At 40.2% G+C, this 26,991-nt stretch overlaps 1 protein-coding gene across 1 annotated transcript; it reads left to right on the top strand.

Annotated features, from left to right (window-relative positions):
* Positions 1-13,638: 13,638 nt before the first annotated feature.
* slc35b3 (solute carrier family 35 member B3) lies at positions 13,639-25,663 on the top strand. Its single transcript, XM_088322201.1, has 10 exons — positions 13,639-13,874; positions 15,523-15,760; positions 17,189-17,310; positions 17,398-17,552; positions 18,902-19,009; positions 19,087-19,184; positions 20,725-20,817; positions 22,224-22,335; positions 22,517-22,586; positions 24,927-25,663. The coding sequence occupies exons 2-10, from the start codon at positions 15,545-15,547 to the stop codon at positions 25,075-25,077; spliced, it is 1,125 nt and encodes a 374-aa protein (XP_088178327.1). The 5' UTR covers positions 13,639-13,874; positions 15,523-15,544; the 3' UTR covers positions 25,078-25,663.
* The last annotated feature ends 1,328 nt before the right edge of the window (positions 25,664-26,991 follow it).

Here is a 26,991-nt window from a genome sequence, read left to right as displayed (position 1 = left end):
GAAGGTGCATCAGACCCTAACGGGAAAAAAGTCCATGCGACGAGAAAATAATACTAGATGGCTTGACTTGCTGTTAGCCTGCTAATACTAACACTAACTTAATTGTTGAGCAGAGGGGTTGCCAACCCAGTCCCCAAAAGCTGCATGTCCTGCATGTTTTGGAGGTTTCTCTTCAGCAACACAGGTGATGCGAATTTTCAGCTTGTTAACAACTTCTGTTTGGAGCTTGCTAATGCTCTAGGTACCGTATTTTCCGCACTATAAGGCGCACCGGTTTATAGGGCGCACCCCGAAAAAATCGTTTTTGGTCCTATTTTTGACATACATAAGACGCACCGGATTATAAGGCGCTACAATGGGAACGTGGACAAACCAGTCAGATAGTTCAGTCAAACTGATTACCCCCTTAACATTCCCAAAGCTTGCAAAGACGCAAATACGTGTCGAGAACACGTGCGGATGCGGTGTCCGTACGATGTCACTCAAATGCATCGTTCCATCATTCGGAAGGTTAAAGTCTTGGGATTCAAGAAATGCCACACATTAGTTTCTATTTTCTTTTTCGCTCGCAACTTTACTGTGCATATGACAATAAACACTTGGAATTGAGTTGAGTTTAAAAATAGACACTCATTCCATCCATTATCTGCACCGCTTATCACAGAAACATCGAGTTCAGTCTGAAACAAGATACAGGGAAAATATAAAACCCGGAGTAGCTCACCGAAGAAATGCTTTCTGTGTGCCGTCAGCCACGTGCTGTACGCATTCATCTTTTTCGGCCAATTGCAGGCTTTGTTTTGCCGTTTAAGCCAATGCCAGCCTGTAAATGATAAAAAGGATCCGCCTCTTGACCTCCGAATAACTTTAGCCAATAGTGATCGATTCAACTGATGATTGACACATCTTTTTCGGCCAATTGCAGCCTTTGTTTTGCTGTTTAAGCAAATGCCAGCCTGTAAATCACATATGTCAGAGTCAAGGCCCGCGGGCCTAATGTGGCCCGCGAGAGGGTTTTACCTGGCCCGCGTGACGATATCAATATATTATTAGATCCGGCCCGCAGGCCGCTGCAAGCCAGCAGCCCGCAGTACGCATGAATACTACATTTCCCACAATGCGACGGGGACGCGCCGAGCGGGAGCAAAGCGGGAGGCGGTTTGATTTATTCAGCAGTCGATCAGCAGCAGTCATTAGCATAACAGCAAAAATTAGCCCACAGATACCCATCAACAATGGCTAAACGGAAGGTGGACACTGAAAACTGGGGCTTTCAAACAAGGTGGGAGTTGGAGTACATGTTCACGGAGGTAGCTGGAAAACCTGTGTGTCTGCTATGTGGAGAAAGTGTGGCGGTGATGAAAGAGTATAATATTAGACGGCATCATGAAACAAAACACACGCCTCAAACAAGTAATGTAGAGTTGTAGTAATACAGTACTGTATATAAATGTATGTAAATACAGTGATAATACAGTAATGTTTCCTGTGCAATTACACATTTGAAGTTTTTACTCCGTTCAAGTTTAAAAGTTAAATATGCACATAAAGAAGGTCTTGTTTTTTGTTGTTCCCCTCGAGAATTTTAAAGCTTTATTGTCTATGTTGACTATGTTGTTTTTGTTTGCCGACTCTGTCCTGGGAGTGTTTCTTGTTTTTCGGCTTTTCATGGAAAATAGATCTTGATGTGGACAACAGTCTTTTGATAAAATTGTCTCCTATTTAGCAGAGAAAATGACTTTTGATTGTTATTATTTGTTAATCAGTAATTCCTTTTTTTCACACTAACCCAGAGAAAGCACAGAAAGGAAAGTCAATGTACATTTGAGCAGGACAGATGAGGTCCAGTGTGTTGATTGCTATTGGTTTTAAGTAACAAGAGATTTTTGCACTTTATTTTATTGTATTTCGAGGCAATAATTCTTTTTAATAATTTCAGATGATTGAATGATAGAAAATGGTTATGAGTTGTTGTTATGAGATATGTTATGAGTTTTTTATATAAAGGACATTTGTATTTTGTGCCTGCTGAAATTAAAAATGACTGACAGAGTCATAAGAAAATATTGCTTTATTTATCCAATCATATTGTAATATATTTGTTGTGTTTTCAGTAGGTTAAATCTTGGTTTCAGTAAAGATTGGACAGTCCGGCCCTCGGCTTGTAGCCAAATGTTTTATTTGGCCCTCCGTCCATTTTACTTTGACACCCCTGCTGTAAATGATAAAAAGGATCCGCCCCTTGACCTCTGAATAACTTTAACCAATAGTGATCGATTCAAATGATGATTGACACATTGGTTAGCCAATGAAACGCCGGTAAATAAATCCCAGCATACACCGCGTACTACTTGGCGTTCGGGGGAAAATCTAGTCGGCGGCTGCAAGTTAGTTGGAAAACTTAATGTTGATCCATAAATAGGGCGCACTGTATTATAAGGCGCATGGTCAGCTTTTGAAAAAAATAAAGGCTTTTAGGTGCGCCTTATAATGCTGAAAGTACGGTAGTTGGAATCACCTGTATTGGAGCAGAGAAACTCCAAAAACATTCAGGACACGGGGCTCTCGAAGACCAGGTTGGCCACCCCTGGTTTGGGCAAATCAAAATCCTTGTTTTCTGTCAAGGACATCTTGATTAGCCAGCTAGCTTTCCAGTTGTAGCTTTTTAATCAGAGGCACATTCTTTTGGAGAAAATAGATAGGAGTCTTGAGAGAATTGCCACTGGCCTTTACGTTGTATAGGTTAGCAGAAAGGAGCTTCGTGCATCTGTTTGATAACAGATAGGGAGGTTACCAGTGGCCTCCAGGCTGTAGAGACAAAGTTCCTTTGGCTTGGGAAACCTACTCTCTTGACCCTGAAGGCGTTTGCGAAATCATAAAACCACACACTTATTGAGCACTATAGAAATATAAACCTAAAAGTATATATTGGATAGAACATAGTATAAAAGCCACATTTAAACCATAGTTTCTCCTACAGTTTCACTTTCACCCTCTGCCATGAGGTAAGAAAACTGTGTGCCTCACTTTGCATCTGAAGAATAATAACTGCAAATATATGATTCCATACATGTGTGTCAAAACTTCAGTACTACAAACAAAGTAGCCAAAGAGTAGCTTCCGGCTTCAAAAATGGTTGGCGACCCCTTTGTTAGAAAGACTCCGAATCCAACTCAAATGGACGTCATGTTGTTTTGAATTTACCGCCTTTCCTTAATGTACTATCATGAAATGCAACTGCATTCCAGACCGCAGAGGAGGAAAAAGTGAGGCCTTAAAATACTGTCTGCGAGAGATGTAAAATTTATGAATACCCGCCTCACATCTCAGCGTGATTTATGTGAAATAATAATACACTATTTAATGCTTAAACATAGCTAGGAGCGATCCCCAGCTATCAAGATGTACAATGGAGTAATGTGGCTGCAAGACAAATCACCTTGTGGACTCGTGATGCTTATTTAAAGGTACGCGGGGGCAGATATATTAAACTATGTGTAATTGTACACTAACTCTGCTGTAGGCACAGGCAGAAAACACAGGAAGAGTCTGGCCGTGATGCAGATGGAGTGCTGTAATCAATTTCAAGTTCAAGCTTGGCTGTCCAGAAGACGGAAGATGAGGTGGGAGTCAGGGGGAGTGGGTCAGTTGTCATTCTTGTTGCCGTAGATTAAAACTTTATGCATCGTTGACCCAGAACAGCGGGTGTAGCAGTACGAGTTTGAAAGGAGAGAAAGAGGATTTGTATGTTTTTGCGTTTTTAGAGTACAAAAACAGTGGCAATTCACATCTAGGCCTTCAATACAGTCTTAATTAGTTGTTCGCTAAAGAACCGGCTCCATGCGGCAGTTCTTGGAAGTGAAATTTCCCAATTTATTTCGTGGATAAGTGATTTGATTTCGGCGAGCCCGGCCTCCATCGTGCACTCGGTTCTCCGGGTCCGACAATACTTTACTCGCGCAATAACTCGGTATGACTGCGGGAGAGATGTTGTGACCGTTGGGCAGAAACAAAAGCTTTCCTTATGTAATGAAATCTAAAATAACCAAGACAGAACAGAACAATGATGGGTGGATAATACAAAGAAGTCAATGAGAAAGCAACTCTGCCAAACACAAACATAATGATTGACATTTTAGGCCCTGACAGCCCGGAATTCAGACCGGGTCTATGGTTGTGTTTATCTCGGGGCTGAAAGTGGCAAACAAAAGTTTTGTCACAAAACCTTTTCCTGCTTGCAAAAGGCTTTCTCGCTTCAGAGTTGTCCGACCTTTTGCTGTTAAATCAACACAACAGTCTATTTCCTTGTTTAATGGCTGTTGACGCCTTTGCTTTGGTACATTATCACAACCAAGCTGATGTTTCCTTGTGCCTGCATTAAGGCCTGAATGTTACCAATTCGAAATCTGGCTAACCAACAATTTCATTGTGAACTTTTAGGTGTCATGATGGCCTGCAGAGTCGCTTGTAAAGGCCTCATGAAAGATTACTTAGCTTAGCAACAGCTAATTGCTGAAATGTGATTGGTTAAATGCTTAAATATGAAAGTACACACCTGAAAGCAGCAGAACAAAGGGAAAAACAATGAAAAGAAGCTGATAGACAATTTGGATAAGTATTGATTGACTGCTGGGTAGTTAGCCAAGGTGCAGAGGTTCAGGGTTCAGGTCCATCTACTGCAACCTGGACGTTCTCTCCATGTCTGCGTGGGTTTCATCCGGGCACTCCGGTTTCCTCCCACATTCCAAAAACATGCATGTTAGGTGAATTGGCCGGTGCAAATTGTCCCTAGGAGTGAATGAGCGAGTGAGTTGGTTGTCTCTGTGTTCCCTGCGATTGGCTGGCAACCAGTTCAGGGTGTCCCCTGCCCACTGCCCGGAGATGGCTGGGATGGGCTCCAGCCCCCCCGCGACCCTAATGAGGATAAGCGGTACGGCTAATGAGATGAGATGAGATGATTCAGATATTTTTAAGGCCATCAGAGAAGGCCTTGCATGCGCTCCCGGACTACCACTGCAAAAAAATGTGTGTATGGGTGCACGGGTGCCTTATTTGGCAATTCCAAGAGGAAACAGACCTTTTTAAAAGCATTGTGACTCAAAACCATGAAAATAACTAACTCGACCAACGCGAAAATAACTGACTGGAGGTTTTTGAGTTTTTCCTTGCCCTCATGTGTGTTTTAGATCAGGAGATGGTGCAATAATAGTCTAGTTCAATATTCCGTGGTCTGTGCAGCCCTTTGAGACTCTTTATGATTAGGGTTATAAATAAACATGACTTGACTTGACTTGGACCAAGAACATCATTAGGGACGTCTGTGTTTGCGCTGCCCATTTCATATCTGGTAATTATTGTGGCTATCTTATTCGGATTTACTTGAATGCCGAATGAGCTGAGCGGTTAGGCCGTGGATGGCACAGTTCTGAGGTCATGGGTTCAAATCCAGCTACCAACCTTCCTGTGTGGAGTTTTCATGTTATTCCCGTGCTTGCATGGGTTTCTTCCTGGCACTCCGGTTTATTTACACATCACAAAAACATGCATTTCAGGTAAATTGGCCGGTCCAAATTGTCCTTAGGTGTGAATGAGCAAATGAGTTGTCTGTCTCTGTGTGCACTGCGACTGGCTGGCAACCCGTTCAGGGTGTCCCCTGCCCACTGCCTGAAGATAGCTGGGATGGGCTCCAGCACCCCCGCGACCCTACTGAGGATAAGCGGTGCAGATAATGTATGGATGAATGCGAATGGTTTAGTGAGTGTAAGTTTGATTAGCGTCGGTCAAGTGTTTGTTACCAATGCCTACTATAGACTGTAAGTTTGCTAGTCCAGGTGCTATTTAGCAGATATTTAAAAATAATACTAACAATGATAGTACAGTAGTCACCGACTAATCCTCTCTGAAAATAGTCATTATTTGCAGCCCTACTCAACATTTTCAGTGATGGACAAATCGCAACGTGCTTCCCACCCCCACCTTCGTACATTCGTGTGCAATTATAGCTACGGTGATCCACAGGTGTTGAATTCTTCTGGCAAGCCATAAAACCTGATATGCATGATTTGTGCAGTCAGTCAGCTCTGTAATTTCATTCGCCTTTTCTTTCATTTTCCCCTTCCCGGACCCCCACGTTCCAATTCACCCCTTTTATGAGAGAGCAGACACCCAGAGAGAAAGACTTTCAGGGTTATTACATGGTCTGTGCCATAGGGGGTCTGAGAAGCAAACCTGCCAAAAGAGCTGTGTCAAACCTGAGTGAGAACCTCGATTTGAATACGATTTTCCGATGCCCGCGGTGTGCTTTAGACTTTTGGACATGCTCAACAACAGATGCATTGACTTGCAGACAAGCTACATCATCCGGCATTTATTTGTGCAGCCTTATTTAAACTGATTTAGGGTCGGGTACCGAGCCTATACGCAACCCTAGTGAGTAAATCAAGCGGTCCTCGCGTGGCTCGTATATTCAAGGTAGATTCATAGAGGTGGCCGGATGTCATGGCACGTGGAAGGGGAACTTCAATCTCCTCTGGGGTAAACTACACAAACTCTGGCTGACATTTTTACAATGTTGCCTGAACGTGATCAGAGAAAGGTAGTTGCTGCTCTAGAGTCTTCCAAGTCTATTCACTTCCTTTACCAAAAAAATCATATGGTTTTGTTGAAGTTAACTGAACTATTCTTAGGTCAATACATCATTTTACAGAGTTTTTACATTGTTTGAAATCCTTGAAAATACTTGAATTTCAATCATCAGCTTTAATTGCAGGTGAAGTGCTTGAAATTGTTGCCATGTTTCTCAACAAGTCAGCTTAAATGACGCTGACACTGCTCTCTGAGGGCTTCGCTTTGCAATAGTATTTCTTGGTCCTTCCTGATGAACTGCAGCTTGCATTAGTTGTCATGAAGCAGAACTGGATTAGGACCCAAATGTGTGACGCTACTCACACAAGCCTTTTATTTTATGGGGAGTCGGGCACATTGGGCAGCAGTCTGGCGTGAAATGATAGGAAGCCAGAGGCCGAAGAAATCGATAGCAATTGCCCGAGTTATTATCGGACAGATGGGGTAGGTACCTGACAGGACGGAACAGACAGGATAGATGATGAAACAGGATACAAAAATAAACAGGACAAACTAGACGGGAACAAAAACTTAGAAAATAATAAACGGGACAAAAACAGACGGAAACAAAACTGGAAATCTAAATTAAACAGGACAAAACAAATGGGAACAATACCGGATAGGAAATACCAACAGGAACAGGACCAAGTCAAAACCCACGTCTTGCAGGGCAGACGTTCGTTGACAGACTGACAAAGGAAAAAAATGAGAGCACTAAGCTTGAATAGACAGAAAGCCAATCTGTCACTTAGCCGCAGCTTGTGCCACAAGGGCGGGGCCAATTGGGCGCCATGGCAGCCGTGACATTAGTTTGTATGAAATTGATTGACGAATTCATTTGTGGAGTAGAACTCAATGTTTGCCTTAATTGTCGTATTACAGATGGGGTGCGGGATTTGAAAATGTGTTACCTTCTGACGCCCTCTCCTGGCTTATGGTCATGATTGCATTCTTAGGTAGCCTGTTAATGATTGTTGTGCAAGTTAGACACGCTTGAATTAATCTTTATTTTTTCATCTATTTGGGGGCTTCGATGATTTACTAGAAGCAGGCCTTCTCTAACTTTCACCATTTTAATCCAACACTGACAAATAGAAAAAAAAACCTGCAGAGACGAGTAAAGCATCTCTCTCTAGCACTTCCGAAGCTCCCATTCCTCAAACCTATTGGGTTCTCCTCCGATTAGGTCTGCCATGGGAAAAAAGCATAAGGGCTCTTCGAACTCAATTTGGAATTATTAACACAATGTTCCTTTGAGTTAGAACTGATCTTTGACGTTTATAACCATGACTGAATAAGTTAAACAAAATAATCCCAATCTAAGCCTTGCATCAGGTCATTTCGCACAATATACAATCTCACTTTTTATCAACATGACATTAATATCTATGCAAATAAGAGTGGCTGAATTTTGCATAATGCACAATTTGCCCGGGTTTGCAAACCTGTCACCTGAAACAAGTCCTCCAGCATCAAGCAAAGGTAAATAATATTCATTTGCGTTATTAGTCCCGCCGCCTGATTGACATTTTGTATCTGTGACTCCTTTAAATAATTAAAAACAGAATTCTTGAAAAGTAATAGCTTCTCAAATCCATTATGTAGTTAAAGGTTATGAGGAAAACAGGATTTTTGCTTACAGCAAAACTAATTAAATGACTGCACACAATTCATTTTTTCAATCCCCTTCACAATAATGCAGAGGTTAAATAAATGAATAATGAAACTTGTGTTTGTCATTTACCGTCACCGATGAAACAAACATTTTCTGACTCTATTCGTGTTTGAAGGAATTGCATTGAACCTGCTTGACTAAATTTCCTCGTAAAATGTTGAATTACTTTTTATTTCCATTTCTTCAAAGGAAACAAGGGTTTTAAGATAGATGATTCCCCTTCTTAGTTGCTTTCAAGAAAGCCAACTTATCCAAGTTTCCATTCATTTTATCACATTTGCAATGCATGTGACTATATGTCATGATGTTGAAGGTGGACCCAAATGCAGAGAAGCCAGAGCCATGTGTATCAGGACGAGAACGGAGACAAGACCCACTTGCCTTGCGTTTCTCATAAGTTTTTATTGGAAGGAAGCCAGAAGCAAGTCGCTCTGGTAATCGGATTATGCTCCAAATACGGAAGTGGATCCTCCGGGACAGAAAAAGCGGGTCTGTAGCCAGGTCAGGAGAGCAAAAACGTGGTCGGGGACGGAAGCGAGTCGTAAACCAGAAAAGTCTGGGACAAAAAGAGGTCGGAAGCCGGGACGGGAGAGCAGACGTTGTCAGGATCAAAAACGGGTCAAAGCCGGGGACAGATGGGAGCAAAAATCGGGACAGGTGGGAGTCAGGGTCAAAAAAGGCTCGCCTAGTGTTCACTGAGGATCGCAGATGGACTGACAAAATGGGACAGACAGGATTGGGTTCAAATACTGATCAGGAGCCAATCAGAACCCGCAGCAGTTGGCGCCAAAAGAGCGGGCACAGCTGAGTCACATCAGTAATCATGACAATGTGTGCAATAAAAAGGATGGTTTACTAACAAAAAACAGGACTAAAAAAACAACTTGCAAAGTGTCCGAATCATAAATAAAAAACAAAACTTGACTTAGTAACTGAAGACGGATTGAAATAGCATAAAAATGACAATGACCCTGTTTCTAGGTCAGCACTCTTCTGGACTGAGGCTTCAGATTTTGTTCCTGGGATGTGTTGGAGCCACTTTTCCAGTTACTGCCCGAGTGTCCCCCACTGTCATGGGTACCATGCTGGCCTTAACCTTTAGTAACTGTTCCAGCATGTTGAACCCATGTATTGCTCCAGTTTCTCATGCACTTCTTGATGTTGGCGTGCTTGCGTGGGTTTCCTCCGGGCGCTCTGGTTTCCTCCCACATTCAGAAAACATGCATGTTAGGTTAAATGGCTGGTCCAAATTGTCCCTAGGTGTGTATGAGCGAGTGAGTTGTCTGTCTCTGTGTGCCCTGCGTCTGGCTGGCAACCGGTTCAGGGTGTCCTCTGCCCACTGCCTGAAGATAGCTGGAATGGGCTCCAGCACCCTCGTGACCCTACTGAGGATAAACGGTGCAGATAATGACTGAATTAATCTCACGAATATGTTTTATTACATAAACCCGTCACGCTTGACAAATGGCCACCCTTTTAAAGTCGGACTGAGCTGAGTACTTCCTCCATGTCAAGTTTTTAAAATTACATTTTGTCGTCCCGTCAAGACCATCAGTGGGAGGGCAGCAGGCGCCAAAACAGTAAATTTTGTGGGATTAACGAACCTTTCCGTATCCTGCTCAGCCCTACATCTTTTTTTTTTGTACAGTGCGACCCCAGCGTGAGAAACCTGGCCGGAGTATAGACGGCTCATTCCAAATGAGTTATTAACAGAATTTTTTGAATGGAAGGGAAAAATTGTAGGCTAGGCATTTAGTGTCATAAAGGCCTGCTTGGTGAGGTGACAGGGGCCTCCCAGGGACAGGAGGCAATACCATTACAATCAAATCTGAGATGGAAGAGGGATTGAGATGTCCATTGTGAATTTTTATATTGTCGGAGGGCAGAGAAGGAAATAATGCCTTCCTAGAGTGTATTAACCTCTGGCTGCTGAGGAATCTGGGAAAAAGGCACAAGAGAACGGGCTGAGAGCTGTAGAATGAAAAGAAACAACCAAAAAACAAAAAAAACTCTAATGGTGTGATGCTACTATTGGTGGAGCAATATAGAAATAGCATTATACGATAATTAAAGTAATCTAAGGTAAATGGCAATATGGGGATTGTCACTGTTGCACATGGCACCCAATTGGCCCCGCCCGTTTTCCTCGCCAGTTGCGGCTCGTTGACTGATTGGCTTCCTTCCTATTTAAGCTCAGTGCTCTCACTCACCCTTTGTCGGTCCGTCAATGAACCTCTGCACCCGCAAGACGTATGTTTTGACTCTGTCCGGTGTCCTGTTTGTGTATCCTGTCCGGTATCGATCCCGTGTATTTCGTCCTGCTTTGATATCGGCCTCCGGTCTCCAGTGTCTGGTATTGTTCCAGTCTATCTCGTCCTGTCAATCCTGTCAGCCCCGTTCTGTCTGGTATCGACACTATCCGTCCGGTATCGGCTCGTGTAACTGGTATCGATCTCGTCGGCCTCTGGCTTGCTGTTGTTCCACACCAGACTGCTGCCTTACGTCTTCCGCCCAGCGATCGCCGAATCACTGGCGTTTGGGTTAAGGTGCATGACTGCCCCATTTCCCTTAAAATAAAGCTTGTGTGAGAAATGTTACGTATCTGGGTCCTCCTACTGTTCCGGTTCTTGACAGGGATATACAGTATATCATCAGTTTTGCCTACTGTGCAGATTCACCTTCTTTTAACCCTCTTCTTGTGGTAGGTTTGCCCCTGACCCGTTTTGATTATTAAAACCAGACAAAAAAACATACACATGCACGTACATTTGTTCATTGCATCAAGGCTTAACTTTGTCAAAAAAGTATATTTTAACAAAATCAAGTTAAAACAAACATTACATTATAAAATCCTCCAATTGAAATTGTTACATTTGCATTGTTAGGGTCATTTTTGAACCGGCCATGAAAACACGATCATAAAATACTAGCTACAGCAAAAACTGAAATCATAAGTGGACTGGGCATATTGTGCAAAGAAACTGCAAGCAATATATCTGATGTTACTGAAAGTGTCACTTTTCTGCCTTTCATGCATCTTAACAAATACTTTGTGGACACCCAGACATTTACTCTAATTTTTCAGTTATTTGTTTTGAAACAATTAATCAATCTTGGTCCATTTTGGCTGTTAGTTTGGTCTTACAAATTAATATTTTGTGCGCTTGATTTGTTGTGCTTTTCATTTAATATTTTTTGTTAGAGTTGTTTTGCAGAATATCTATATTTAGCCTAGTTCTTGAATTAAATATCTAACACTATAGATATTTTTATCGTTCATAATATTTAAAAAGAAATAGCAGAAGTGTTGTAATACCCCTTAACTATTAGTCAGGTAACAAACTAACTGTGTATCTCATCTCATCTTAATAGCTGCACCGCTTATCCTCAGTAGGGTCGCGGGTGCGCTGGAGCCCATCCCAGCAATCATCAGGGGACACGCTGAACTGGTTGCCAGCCTATCGCAGGGCACACAGAGACAGACAACTCGCTCGCTTATTCACACCTAGGGACAATTTGGACCGGCCAATCCACCTGAAATGCATGTCTTTGGAATGTGGGAGGAAACCGGAGTGCCCGGAGGAAACCGGAGTGCCCGGAGGAAACCCACGCAAGCACGCGGAGAACATACAAACTCCGCACAGGAAGTCCAGTAGCTGGATTTGAACCCACACAGGAGGTTCCCAAGACCTTAGAACGGTGCCGCACACGCGCTAACCACTGTGCCGCCGTGCTGCCCTAACTGTATATGTATTGATATAATTATTTAGTGTCATGATTAGTGATTTGGATCACCTCTGCCTGTTTGTTTGGCGCTAGCCCCTGCAGGCTACCTGATTGGTTCCCTGTTCCTTTTTAAGCCCTGTCCTTTCACTCACCTGTTGTCAGTCCCTCAGCGAACATCTGTTTTTACAAGGCAAGCAATTATTTTAATTATTTAGTGTCATGATTAGTGATTTGGATCACCTCTGCCCGTTTGTTTGGCGCTAGCCCCTGCAGGCTACCTGATTGGTTCCCTGTTCCTTTTTAAGCCCTGTCCTTTCACTCACCTGTTGTCAGTCCCTCAGCGAACATCTGTTTTTACAAGGCAAGCAATTTGACTCTAACTCCCGTCGGTTCCGTTTTTGGCACCCGTCATTTCATCCGTCCTTTCCTGATCTCCCCATTTGTCTCTGGCTACGACCTGTTTTTGACTACCAACCACGTTTGCCCTTCCGTCCCGGCTTCCGACCCGTTTTTGATCCCGACCACGTTTTTGCTCTCATGTCCCGGCTATTGACCTGTTTTTTCCGTCCTTGACACCGCCATCTCCCGCTGCGGAAGATCCACTTCCGTATATCAGATCGCTGGCACTTCTTTTTATTCTATATCTTAATAAATTTGTGAGTAAACGTTACACATCTGGGTCCTCCTCCTGTTCTGGTCTTGACAGTGTACACGTTTTTCATGGACAAATTCAAGCACTTATTTAGGACATCAAAGCCAATTTTCTCAATTTTTTTCAGTACCATTGAAAAGTCTGGTGTGAATCATGTATTTTACTGAGCGATTTACAAATGCAATTTTCAATCTTGCCTGTGCATTTATCAAGACATAATTTAGAAAGCTTAAATAAATCACAAATATATTTGTTTTTCAGACAAATGTCTCCCCCTTTAGATACTAGGTAAAAGTGAAAGTAACATGTAGCTTACATTTTCAGTGACAGGAAGTTCTCCCCATTACAATTTACCACAGGGAAACACTTTCTTAATTTTTCGCATGGCCTATGATCACGAGTCGATTGTGTGAGCAGCTTGCTTCCTGCGTCCAGCGAGCACCGGATCGGGGGCGCTGCCCTTCCTCTTTCTATCAATAAACTTGTGGTTAACGCTACGCATTTGGGTCCTGATTCCTTCTGGTCGTGACATTTAGAGGTCCACTTGACACTTTTCAACATTGAAATTGAGGGGTATACTGGCAGCAAAATAGGCCAGAGACCACAGCAAAAACAGGGGAAAAAAACAATCATATTTTCATTAATAAAATGGGATTAGAAAAAAAAATGTGTTATCGTCTTTACTGATTATTAAATACACGGATCGCCACCGACCCACTAACATGGGGGTGTTACCGACAAACTAACACAAGAGGGTTCAGTTTCATTGAAGTATTCCGGACAAACTTATTAATTATAACACATAGTTTAATTCTTATTGTTGTTTAATAACAAACATCAAATTAAGTTAAAGAAAAATCGCAGATGGCATAATAAAAAACCTGAGATTTGTACTTTCGTATTAAGTCCGTGGCAATAGGAAGGATGCACACTCACCTCGACCAATAGAATCACAGTTTATTGGTCACCCGCAACCGCATGCCGGAAGTTGTTGGCTAGTCCTGCCCGTATGAATAGCCTCTAGCTAGCACAATCTCTTCTCTGTTTTATTTATAAATGGGGACATTGTCACGGGTGAAATGTGTTATTGGCGACTTTGACCAACATTAAACATGACTCCGGTACGTTTGGAGTTATCCATTTTGCCACAGAGTGGAACATAAAGCAACGTAAAGCTACCAGGAAGTATTGCAGAAGGTAACGGACGGCACACAATCTTGCCGTTTTGGGAGGGGGGAAAGCAATCAAAGTACGCAATGCTGTCCTTTAATGGTTTATTACTCAGATGCTCAATATACTTGATGGTGGAATGAAAACGTGTGATTTATTCTTCAGTTTAAAGAGTCATTCTGATTTTGTTTCTGGTTTACTGAATGTATCTATTCATTTTCTAGCATAAGTATAAAAAATGGAGACATGGCAACCTCGAATAACAGCAATGCAGTGCTTTGATTACACGCTAGAAAAGTAACAAAATTGTAGTATCCTTGTAGTTTAATTCGCCTGCGTTCACGTTCAATAATTGCATGGTTTATTTCATACTATCCATCCATTATATGCACCGCTTACCCCCAGTAGAGTCGCAGGGGTGCTGGAGCCCATCCCAATTATCTTCGGGCAGTGGGCAGGGGACACCCTGAACTGGTTGCCAGCCAATAGTAGGGCACACAGAGACAGACAAGTCACTCGCTCATTCACACCTAGGAACAATTTGGGCCGGCCAATTAATATGACATGCATGTTTTTGGAATGTGGGAGGAACCATAGTGCCTGAAGGAAACCCATGCATTCACGGGGAGTACATGCAAACTCCACACAAGGGGTTCGATTTCATGACCTCAGAACTCTGCCGCACACGCGCTAACCACTCAGCCGCCGTGCTGCCCTTTCTTAATACTCATCTTCGAAATTACAGATAAACTTAAAATCGAGTTATCATACATGTGAACCACAACCAAGTGTTCCCTTGTTAATGACTGCAACCCCCCTTAGTAAGCAATAATACACCTTATAAGCACAACGCAGCACCTATTTACTCACAGCAAGGCATAATATGTAGAATCAAAACAAATATGACTCGTGTAAACAAGTTTATTCATCAAGTAAACAACACAATCAAATATTTTTGCATCTTAGTTCTTTCCACACCTGCAGCGAATTTAGTGTTGGTTATCATACTTTGCAGTATAAAATGTGTGTCTACAGTTCATATATATACACTGTATGTATGTATATAATCTCCATTATCTACAATTCTCTCCGTGCTTGTATGGGTTTTCTTCCGGGCACTGCGGTTTCCTCCCACATTCCTAAAACAGCTGGTCAAAATTGTCCCTAGGTGTGAATGAGCGAGCGAATAGTCTGTCCCTGTGTGCCCTGCGACTGGCCGGCAACCAGTTCAGGGTGTCCCCTGCCCACTGCCCGAAGATAGCTGGGATGGGCTACAGCACCCCCGCGACCCTACTGAGGATAAGCGGTGCAGATGATGGATGGATGGAATAATACTTATAATCATTAAATTAAAACCTACTCCATTAATTGAAAACGTAATCCCTGTTTTTCGGGCCAAATATAATAAGAGTTATATTTAGGGCTGGTAGAAATGGTAAAAAAATACAATTACACGGTCATCTGTCTGGATGATAATGATTCAAATCATAAAGTGTTTTATTTTGAAAATGACGTGTGCATCAAATTCATTTTGATTTATTGACGTTCATAGCCTACTTACTGTTTACCCTTTTCTTGCCCAACTAAATTTATGTCCCAGTCTGTCCTAACACTGATCACGAGCCTCAACACCTTTTCTGATGAGAAGCAATGTCTTTACTTTGTTTTCATACAGGCTCAAGTAAACCTTCATCACAATGAGTGCTAAATATGGCCTGATGGGATACAACAGCTCACGGAAGCACATTTCAATATCTGTCCCGGCATCTGCTGAGGTGATGTCTCCTCATATAAGGTCTCTCGAGGAGCTAAAAGTTCTGGGAATCAGACTTAGCAACTTCAATATTCCTACGCAGTTCAGCATCTGCGTGGCTGGAGTCTTCTTCTTTTACCTCATTTATGGATACATGCAGGTAATAAGGAAACGTTTGAGAGGTTTTTGTACTTTCAAAATAAGACATGGCTTTGTGTAAGGGGAGGTTGTTTATAACCAGGTGATAAGTTTAAACTTTAGATGACACTCAAAAAAATAAAAGACATCAATGGATCTTAAACTTGCAAGGAGGTCAGAGAGAGAAGCTTTCAGATAGAAAAGTTCAACCTGTTCTAAAGGCCCTTCTCCCATGAGCCATTTCTTTTTATGAAATCTCCTAGGATACAAAAACAGATCTGGCCCTAACGGTGTGAAAAGCAAATAACAGCAACATGATTGGCTGATAGTGACAATGATGTGGGTGAAAACACCAGCAGTGTGCAATATTGGTCAAAGTAACAAACTTGCTTCCTTAGAAATTTCCTTTGCAGGTGTCTCATACTAAAATTGAATCAAGTTTTCACCATGGGTGCACATTAACATTTAATGACTACAACATCTCATCTTAATGTAAATTAATGATCTTTACGTGGTTTTTTTGCTAACCATAAAATTGAAGCCAATTAAAAACACAATGTACTGTTTCATATTAAGAAAAAAAAAATACTTCACCTATTATGTGTACCCTTTAGAGATGGGCAACCGATTGGAGTCGTGGGCTGCATTGGGTTAAAAAGTGTTGCCGTTGGTTACGGACTTATCCAATTTGTCTATACATGCAGATATCTACATGGTACATTTCGTTTTGTATTTGTTTCTAAATTGTGTAACCAAATTGCTTTTTGAAAGTGCAGAATTCAAGCGGAAAAAAATATATTTTGTCTCTTTTTAACCACTTTATTTTATATTTACAGCATTATTTCTTGAGCATTTTTGTAGTATTTATTTTAGCATTACAGTAGTGTTTTTTTGTTGTATTTTTTTATTACCGTTGCTGTATTTCTTTTAAATTATTTTAGTATTTCTGTAGTAATATTTCTGCAGTATTTTTGTCATATTTCTTTGTTAGTAGTATTTGTGTTTTAGTTTTATAAGTATTTCTGTAGTGGCATTTTTGTATTGTAGTATTACTGTACTCGTGTTTTGTAGCAATTCTGTTTTATTTCCTTTATCTTTTCAGAATTTAAAGTAAAATACTACATCCCTATTTTTTTTTTTGCATTAAATCTGATTTTCAGTTTTGTAGTATAAATGTTGTATTTCTGTTGTAGACCAACAAAGGGATTATTGAGACAAAGTTGGCTCCAAAAAAACTGATTTTTATTGACCATACTTTATTTACTATTATGTATATTAGCATGATATTTTCACCATTTTCTTTCGGATGGCTGCATTAATAAGCCCGGCAGACCGCAAGTGACCTGTGGACCATATTTAGCGTACCTCTGGTCCAATTGGAATACTATTTATCAGAAATCAAAAGAGATTGTTTCTATTTTGGCTTATTTGAATTTTTTTTGCCCTTCAGGAGCTAATATTTTCAATGGATGGGTTCCAGTCCTTTGGTTGGTACCTCACTCTGGTCCAATTTGGGTTTTACTCTCTGTTCGGACTCGTAGAGCTTCAGTTCACAAAAGATACACGAAAAAGGTATCGATTATTTTTTTTCTGTCAAACGACATCACTGACATTTAAATGACTGTTTATTTTTGGATATTAATATGTATATTTTTTTAGAATACCTGGGAAGACGTATTTGATCCTTGCTTTTCTGACCGTGGCAACCATCGGCCTTTCTAACACTTCTCTTGGCTACTTGAACTACCCGACCCAGGTCATCTTTAAGTGCTGCAAACTCATTCCAGTCATGATTGGAGGAGTGTTTTTACAAGGTTAGTTGAGCCCCTTCTTTTTCTTTAAAGAGACAGTGTGTATTAGTTGAACACTAGATGTCGCTGTATCTTGTAGTGCAGGGATAGGCAAACATTTTGTTTCGCAGGCCGCTTTCGGTTAAAGGATTTGACAGAAGGGCCAGGCCAATACAGTTAGCTATTTGTTACCTCTGCAATACATAAGGGTAAAAACACTATGTATCAAATCTTTCTAATCTTGTCCAAGCTAATACACAAAAGAAATCTCAGTTTTATCCTTGTATTTGGTCAACATATAATTCATGCAAAATAAATGTAAGTCATTTTTGAATGGCAGAAATAAATAAACATGCAGACATCTCCAAATACATTTTATTTTAGAGTTTGTTTGTTTTTTTATCTATAAATAGACCATCTAATCAAATTTTTTTGAACATTCAGAATTACACCAAAGCAATAAGTATGTCGCTTTTTCAAGCACTAAATTAGATAAAACTGATAAAAAAAAAAACTCGTAATGCAATACAGCTACCTCGGAAGTGTCTTTTTTTCCTATTAAATTTAATAAATATCTTGATAAATACATTTTAAACAAAAAGGAAAGAATATAGCTAGCCATTAGAATGGTGGGCACACTGGGAACAAGAATGGGTCGAAATCATCAAATTTCTATAAGCAATACTCTTTTTTTTTTAACCATTTTTACAAATTATCATTATAAGGCCGGCGAGGCACTGATCCGCTAACTTTGCACAAGTGCACACCAGCGTGCAGGCTGGCCAGATTTTCCACGAAGAAAAAGAAACATACCGTAGAACACATGACGAGTGGATAGTTAAAAAAAATAGACATCTAAAAACTGCAAGAGAGAGAAGCCCGGCCTGGCAGATCTAATGATTGACATTTTATGCCCAGGCCCAAAATCTTACCTCTACCAGGTTGTACTGATTAGAAATAAGCTTAAGGTGGTAAGAAATCATGTTTCCCAGTAAATCACAGTGACCCATCACTCGTGATGTATTTTCATAGAACCTGTCCACAGGGTACTCAGGTGTTCTCACAGGGTTACCTGATACCTGTGTGCACCCCGTGTGAAAAGTTGGTACACAAGATGCAATTCAAGCAGATAAAGCGCAACAATAATAATTATCGAGAAAAGTTAAGTGTAGTTCTCTTAACCAAAACAGATACACTAGCCTCGGTGCCAAGCAAACAACAAATGTGTTTTGTTTGCAAGTCATTTGTCTAATGTTTCCCTTTTGTTTGCCATGCTGGGCTTTCCAAATATGCTCGAGGCAAGTCAATGAGTCAAAAGTAACCGTTTGCAAATTTGCATTCGACTGCAGAGTGGAACCGTCGCTTTGTTTCAGATAAACGCTATAACGTGATTGATGTGGCAGCCGCTCTCTGCATGAGTTTGGGACTCATCTGGTTCACACTTGCTGACAGCAAAGTTACGCCCAACTTTAATGTCACAGGTAAATACTGTATTTTTCACTGACAGGGCAATAGTAATTTGTGTTTCGCATGTTTACAGTGTTTTGTGCCTCTTTAGGTGTTTTCCTAATTTCCCTGGCACTGTGTGCCGATGCTGTTATTGGAAATGTGCAGGAGAAAGCCATGAAACTTCATAACGCCTCCAACTCTGAAATGGTACTGGTACAATTTACAATCCGTTTTGAACCTGGATATTCTATTTTGAATTGCCAGCAAATTTCAAATGGTTTATATTTTTTTTATGATGACTTCAAGGCTGGAATTTAGTACGATTTTGAAAATCGCTTTTTCTTTGATGAACTTTGTCACCTTGGACAACATTTTTAAGAGTAATACTATGTAAACTGAAAATAAGGGTTCATCCACCCAAAAAAATAATAATAATCAAGACCATAAAATCTATTTTTGAGGATATTTATTATGTTAAGCTTCTCTCTGACAACAAATACATTACATATATTTAATTATTGCTATTTCATACTGTACTGATGGTATTCTTTCCAGAACAAAATTAATATTAGTACTTTGGTCTTCCATCCTCACTGATAACTATGTCCAGATATTACTATTAATTCTGAATAAGAGAAAAAAAAGATCACATGCAAAGATCGAATTGTCTTAAAATTGGATGATATAATTGAAATTTTTGATGCTTCATTTAAATACGGAATTTGACTTGGCCACTCCAGAACTTTCGTTGTTTTTGGTTTATTTTTAGCCATTCAAAGATGAACTTGCTGGTACGTTATGGATCGTTGTCCTGCTGCATGATCCAAGAGCGATTGAGTTAAAGGCACGAACTGATATCTGGACGTTCTCCTTCATAATATTCTGTCAAACACCAGAATTAATTTTTCTGCACACCTTTCAAAAAACTTTTGATCCTTCATTCCACCAAATGTTTCTCCAAAAGTCTTGAGAATAATCAAGATGCTTTTTGGTGAATGTGAGACGATTCTTTGTGTTCTTGAGTGACAGCGATGGTTTTCACCTGGGAATTCGCCCATGGATGCCATTTTGTCCAGTGTCTTATAGTGGGGTCATGAACAGTAAATGGTCAGGGGCTGCTTTGCTGCCCAGGACCAGGACAACTTCCTGTGGTTGACAGAATAATGGATTTTGAAGGAGAACTCCTTACTAAAGCGCTCTTAGATTGTGCAGCAGGAAAACAATTTGAAACACACCGGCAGATCCACCTTTTAATGGATCAAAAGAAACAAAACTAAATGAAATTGCTGGAGTCAAAGTCCTGATTTAAATCCAATTGAAATGCTGTGGTGTGACCTTAAACGGGCAGGTCATGCTCCAATATGGCTGATTTTAAGGGGGCCAAAATTCCTACACAGCGTTGTGAAATACTCATCACCAATTATCGTAAATGTTTGATTTCTGTTATTGCTATTCATTTCAGGGGACAATTACTTTTTCACATAGGGCCAGATAGGCTTTGATATTATTTTTTTGTGTGTGCCTTGGGTTGTCTCTGAAACGTTTGGTAGTGATTAATATGCAATAACTTAGAAATAATTAAAGGGGCAAATACATTTTAGAGCACTGTATTTATAGGTCTTTATGTATCTTTCATATATGTCTGGCATTATTGGTCCTACATATAAAACATGTTTCCTAAGACCTTTGAACTGATTCACGTACACGTTTTGTGTAGTTTTTCACAGGATATGTGACATGTTTACAGGTGCTGTACTCGTACTCCATTGGGTTTGTGTACATACTGATAGGCCTCTTCTCTGTGGGTGGGCTGAAACCTGCAGTGGCATTTTGCTCAAAGGTAAGCTCACACCTATTAAACATGATATAAGTACACAGCATATTCCCTGCCATCAAATGAACCATTGACATCTATATCTCTCAATGCACTGAATGAGATAATTGAATATTTAGTTTGGATGTTGACACCCTCCATGATTTTTGTTAATGTTGTCCATGTTGGTCTACAAACATTTAAACACTACTGAATGGTTACTTGAATATTTACAGAATGAAGCCTTACAACAGGGATGTGCATTGAGGTCCGGGTCCAGTGAGGCACAGTCAGATTTACAAATGAATGAACCAAGATCGTATTCATCATTTGATTGGCAGAGTAAAGAAGCAATATAAAAACAGTAGCATAGAAAGAACTGTTTTATTGCCTTACTTTAACTTATGAATTAAGTCTCTGCCTTGCTCTTTTTGAATAAACACCTCAATAGTTAGGTACTGTATTTACTCATGTATAATGTGCATTTGAGTATATCTCGCACTCCTATTTTTTTTAATTAAAAATTGGTATAACATTTTCTTTACAACATAAACTATTAAATAGTTAATAAAAATTAAAATGTATTATTTAATGTCCTTCAAAATCCAATTCATCATCAGATTCACCTGAGTTGTGTCCCTTGTCGTGCTTTTTTACATTTATTTATGTCTTATAGTACAACTTTCTTTTTTCTCTATTCCCAAACATTCGTCTATAGTATCGTGAATAAGAATAGTGTGATAATGAAATAAGATTGAATGCCTTTGTATAGACTTTATTTCTATACCACTGGAGGTCTCGTTGGGATTAATCTATAATAAATAACATATGAAAAGGCCTCTGATTTTATCTTATTAGCGCCAATTCCTAAACACTAGCCACCAGTGATATAGACTTTATCTATATCTATATCACTGGTGGCGAGTGTTTAGGATTCGGCCCTGTCACTACCGCAACCCGGGTTGGATTCCTGTTGCATCCAATGTTTTGCGATTGCTGTCAGCGATATTTTTCGACTGATCAATCATTGCACAAATATAATAAATATTATATAAAAAAATTGGTGGTATACACCATTAAATACAGTATTTTTTCCAACATTTTATACATGGATGTAGTTTGCCCATCCCTGCAATATAGGCTGATGTTTTTCTCACTGAGGGACCAGGCTAGACCACACAATTGTGCTTAAAATGCACATTTGAAGGAAATAATTTGGCATTTTTTGGCGTTTTTATTTTTTGGGCTTTTTTATTAACCTAAGTTAATTCTAATTCGGATAACTTTTTAAACGGGAAATGTTAGAAACAAAGTTTATTTGAAAGACTAGTCTTTCTTTTGTTAAGCTGTATGTTTATATCAAAATAAAAATAATATTTTTTGGGTGGTATTGAATGAGTTAACTGCAATCTCTTTATTTGTGTTTGTTTTAGGACCCTCTGAAGACATACGGTTATGCGTTCCTCTTCTCTCTGGCGGGTTTTTTGGGCGTCTCCTTTGTGTTGGCCTTGATCAAGCTTTTCGACGCCCTCATTGCAGTTACAGGTTCGTTATCCTTTTTTGACCGGTCGGATTTTACAGACTTGATTCTAGTGACTTTTGATCATTTGCCTGCAGAATAATGACTGTTAGAATACAAATTCTTTACAAGTTTTCTGAGGCCTAACATCTTAACCTGTCAAGTAATCAATGCCAGAACGATGACGTCGATTTGACTTTTCTGCAGTGACCACAGGGCGGAAAGCGATGTCGATCGTATTTTCTTTCATGTTCTTCACCAAGCCCTTCACTTTTCAGTAAGTACTGCAACCTTTGGACCTAGCCCAGTTTTCTTCTTTTGTTAAACTAAGTGACCGCTGAACTTTGCTTTGACTAAGAAAAGTTGGATTTGGCTTTCCTGACCCTAGTTTTCATGTCCTGAGTCCATTTGTTGTGCTTTTTCCCCCTCCACTTTTCTGTTTTCCGATCTATGTCTCCCCTTACTGCACTTAGTCATCAACTCAGTCAAGAAGGTTATACTACAAACATTTCTCTCATGCAATATTAATAGTTGCACATGGTTATCGCAACTTTTATTGCTGAATTAATTTAAATACGTTCGGTAAAGTTATATAATCCGCAACCATTTTGATGTTTTGATTGACTTGAACACGGGAAAATAGCTTGTTTTTGACCAATAAATCAACAAAATTATGAATGTTATTAAGCAAGGGTATCCAATGTGGTACCAACGAGCACAAGGTAGCCCCCTAAGACCTCCTGAGTCGCCCGTAGGCTGGTTTAGAAAACATTGCTTGTCATAGTGATTTTCTAGGAATTGTACTTTAGTGTTTAGTGGTTGGCTGAAACAATTTTAACCTCTAATTTTGACAACCTGGTAATAACATGTTATTTGAAAGGTGCTAGTTTGAGGTGTCCTTAAAAAAGTTTAAAATTGAATGTTGTCTCTATTAAGTATGTGTTAACAATGCCCAACTGAGTTCAAAGAGACTTTCAAGGATTTGATTTAATGCGCCTTTCTGCTTTTATATTATTTCATGCGTGTGCACGTTGTGTTCTTTTATTCTTGGATGCAAATGGTGAAAGTAAAAGTAAGCGTTAATCAGCTATAAAAAGTAGGTTGGAGGCTGTTCTAAAGCAATTTGACAAAAAAAATCCATCACTGTAGGATAGTGATGGGAATTCCGGGTCTTTTTAGAGAACGGTCTCTTTCGGCTCTGCTGTCTGCCAAACATCTCTTCAGATTTTATTCATTGCTTTAACTGATGTATTACCAATGTGGCATTAAATGAATTAATGATTAATTCGTGAAATTATTATACTATACTAATTTATTACAATAGCTTTTATTTATTTTACTCTACAGACAATTTTTAATTAATTTAAACTTGTAACTTTTCTACTAAACAAATCTAAAGTCAAGCAACATAGAAAACACACGATCCAAGGCCCGACAGCTTTCACTGGTTTACCCCTGCCGAATCATACAGGTGCCCTGCCCATCTGTTAGATCGCGTCAAAACATCCCACTATTCTTTCACAACACCTCTCATTCCTATCACCAACAAGAGTTCTAGCTTCCACTACATTTAGACCTCTTTCCTCCTGTGCACTCATAACACCATCTATCCACGTCAATAGTGGCCTTCCTCTTGGTCTCCTTCCGTTTAGTTCTGCTCTGTAGATCCTCTTCAACATTCGCTCCATATCCCTCCTCTCCATGTGTCCAACCCAACCGAGCACTCTCTTATCCACACGCTTGCTCAGTTCCACTACTACTCCAGTTCTGTCCCTCACAATTTCATTTATCAATCTATCCAATATTGTCACTCCTAACATACTCCTCAAACACTTCAGCTCCAAAAAAATTTAATTTCCTTCTCAAATCTGCGTTCAGGCTCCAAGTCTCTGCACCATACAACACAGTCGGCACAATCACACTCTCATACAGTCCCCTCTTAACATCCAAACTCATACTCTGATTGCTCACCACTCTCCTCAGAGCACCCAGAGCACAGGGCCAGTGGCGCATGTGATAACGCTTCTGACTACGGAGCAGAAGATTCAAACAACTAAATAGTAAATAAAAATATTAACTCTGCAGAAGAAAATGTAACAACCGTAACTTCCGGACTATGAGCAATTTATTCCATTTATAAGGTGCACCTGACTATAAGGCACATTCATTCAAATAAAAACGACAGGGTTGCATTTATTAAAATCAGAATCAGTACTTCATAGAGCAAAGGTTAAGAAAATCTGATTTTACAAGTAACTTGATTTGTTCAGACATGGTTATCATATGGGGAAGTATTCCATTGTATTTTTCTGCATATCTGATTTGATTTGCTGTGTTTATAGTCTGTAAGGCGCACCGGATTATAAGACACACTTTATTTCCGGCACTTTTTTCAGTGTACATTATAGTCCAGTAAATACGATATATACATTTCAACTTCAACCAATATAAACTCAAACAATAACCTCTGAAAACACGCAAAATTATGAATTAAAGCCGGCCTCCGGTGTTCACTTAAGAGCCGTTTCATTTACAAAAGCCACATCATTAATGCACAATAATAAACCTTTATCACCCTTTCCACGCACCCCAACCCATCCTTCCTCCCCACACACAGGTACATCTGGGGTGGCCTTCTGGTGCTTTTTGGAATCTTCTTGAATGTTTACAGTAAAAACCGGGACAAAATGAAGATTCCTTCAGTCAAAGAATTAAGAAGCTGGCTGCGGCTGGGGAAGAAAGTCCGACTCCTCTCGCAAAACGTCTGAGAAGCACTCGCAGTCTAGGTCCCATCGCAACATCCGAGCCTCCTGCCGTCAACGGAGAGCCGAGGAATCGGCATTCGTTTTTAATCGGCCTCGCTCGTAAAGCGACGGATGGATTTTTGATCTCTTTACCAGAAGGTAACGGCCACACCAAACACAAGGGATGTGAGGTGTTAAAAGGGATCTCTGGCTTTCAGCTTTTTCTCTAAATGCACACCGATACATTCCCAAAGTTGACAGCAAGTCTTGAAACAGAAGCTAGGCACCAAAATCACAGGTTTTGCACTGGAAATTTGTGAAAAGGAAAAACTGAAAGACAAACATTTCAATGAAGTGAGCGCTGTCCACCTCAACTGGACTACATTGCGAGGACTCATTCCCTGGATATGTGGACCACGACATGTGTCTTAACAACAGGGGAGGTTTTTAAAACAAATGTTTTAACTGTTGTGTGATTTAAATAATATGCCTTGTGGATGGTTGGATTTAAGAATGTTGCACTATATTGCCACAAGCTGCTTACTGGAATTGTTTAGACGGAGGAATCACAATATATACAACTTAAATAAACTTTTCATGTTGTACTGCAGGGGTTTTAAAGTCAATTTACTTTGGGGGCCGTTGGATTTAAGGTCTGGGTGAGGTTGGGCCAATTTGGGTGTTATATCATATTATTTTATATTACAAGCATGGTGGACTTAGGGTTAGGGCACCCTCCCTGGGACAGGGAAGTTGCCGGTTCGAGCCTCGGCCGGGTCATACTTAAGACTTAACGACACCCACTGCCTCCCTGCTGGGCGCTTGGCATTAGTGGTTGGAATTGGGGAGTGTGGTCACCTAATGACTCCTAATGAGATGTTGCAACACATCAGTCGGGTTGAACGAGGGGCTGGGAACCCGCTCCTCTGTATCAATCTCCCAGAAAGAGTAAAAAATGTGAATTGGTTCTTGACTTTAGCCACCTCCAACTAGGGAGATATGGCTCCGGTATATATAATATATTTTATATTATATTGTATTATGTTATGTATTATATATCTCATCTCATTAGCTGCTCCGCTTATCCTCAGTAGGGTCGCAGGGGTGCTGGGGCCCATCCCCCTCATTCACACCTAGGGACAATTTGGACCGGCCAATCCACCTGAAATGCATGTCTCTGGAATGTGGGAGGAAACCGGAGTGCCCGGAGGAAACCCACACAAGCACGGGGAGAACATGCAAACTCCGCACAGTAAGTCTGGTAGCTGGATTTGAACCCACTGCCCCACCATGCTGCCCTATATATATATATATATATATATATATATATATATATATATGTATATATATGTATATATATATATATGTATGTATATATATGTATATATATATATGTATATATATGTATATATATTCCACTGTTCTCAAACATTGTTTTAAGATTTTGCAACACAAAATAAGTTCCAAAAACATTGAGAATTAGAATGAAAATTTAAAAAAAGGAATAAATTAATTCATACACTGCTTGGGCTGGACATAAATTAAAGGGACAGCGTGTATTATTTGACCTCTAGATGTTGCTGTATTTTATAGTTTATAGTAAAGGAGTACTATAAAGCACAAAGAATACAAACTACAGAGACTCAAAGTGACCGAAACGCAAACAGCCTAATTGAAGAAAGAAAAGATAAAAAGTAAAAAAACAGGAAGGAATGAAAAAGGAAAACAAATATGTCAAACAGGCGGCCCGTGGGCGGATCAGGCCAGCCATCATTAGGGCAGATTTTCCAACTTACCGGCTGAAAACGAGTGAGAGAGAACAAATTGAAATTTATTTTTCTTGCATGCCTTAAACTGCTGACGGAGAGAGAAATATCCATCCATCCATTTTCTGCACCGCTTATCCTCAGTAGGGTCGCAGGGGTGCTGGAGCCCATT

This window comes from Urocampus carinirostris, chromosome 18 (assembly GCF_059441175.1).
Source record: "Urocampus carinirostris isolate Australia breed hairy pipefish chromosome 18, RoL_Ucar_1.0, whole genome shotgun sequence".
Lineage (NCBI taxonomy): Eukaryota > Metazoa > Chordata > Actinopteri > Syngnathiformes > Syngnathidae > Urocampus > Urocampus carinirostris.
The sequence above is the reverse complement of the archived record's forward strand: the minus strand, read 5'-3'. Positions and strand labels throughout refer to the sequence as shown.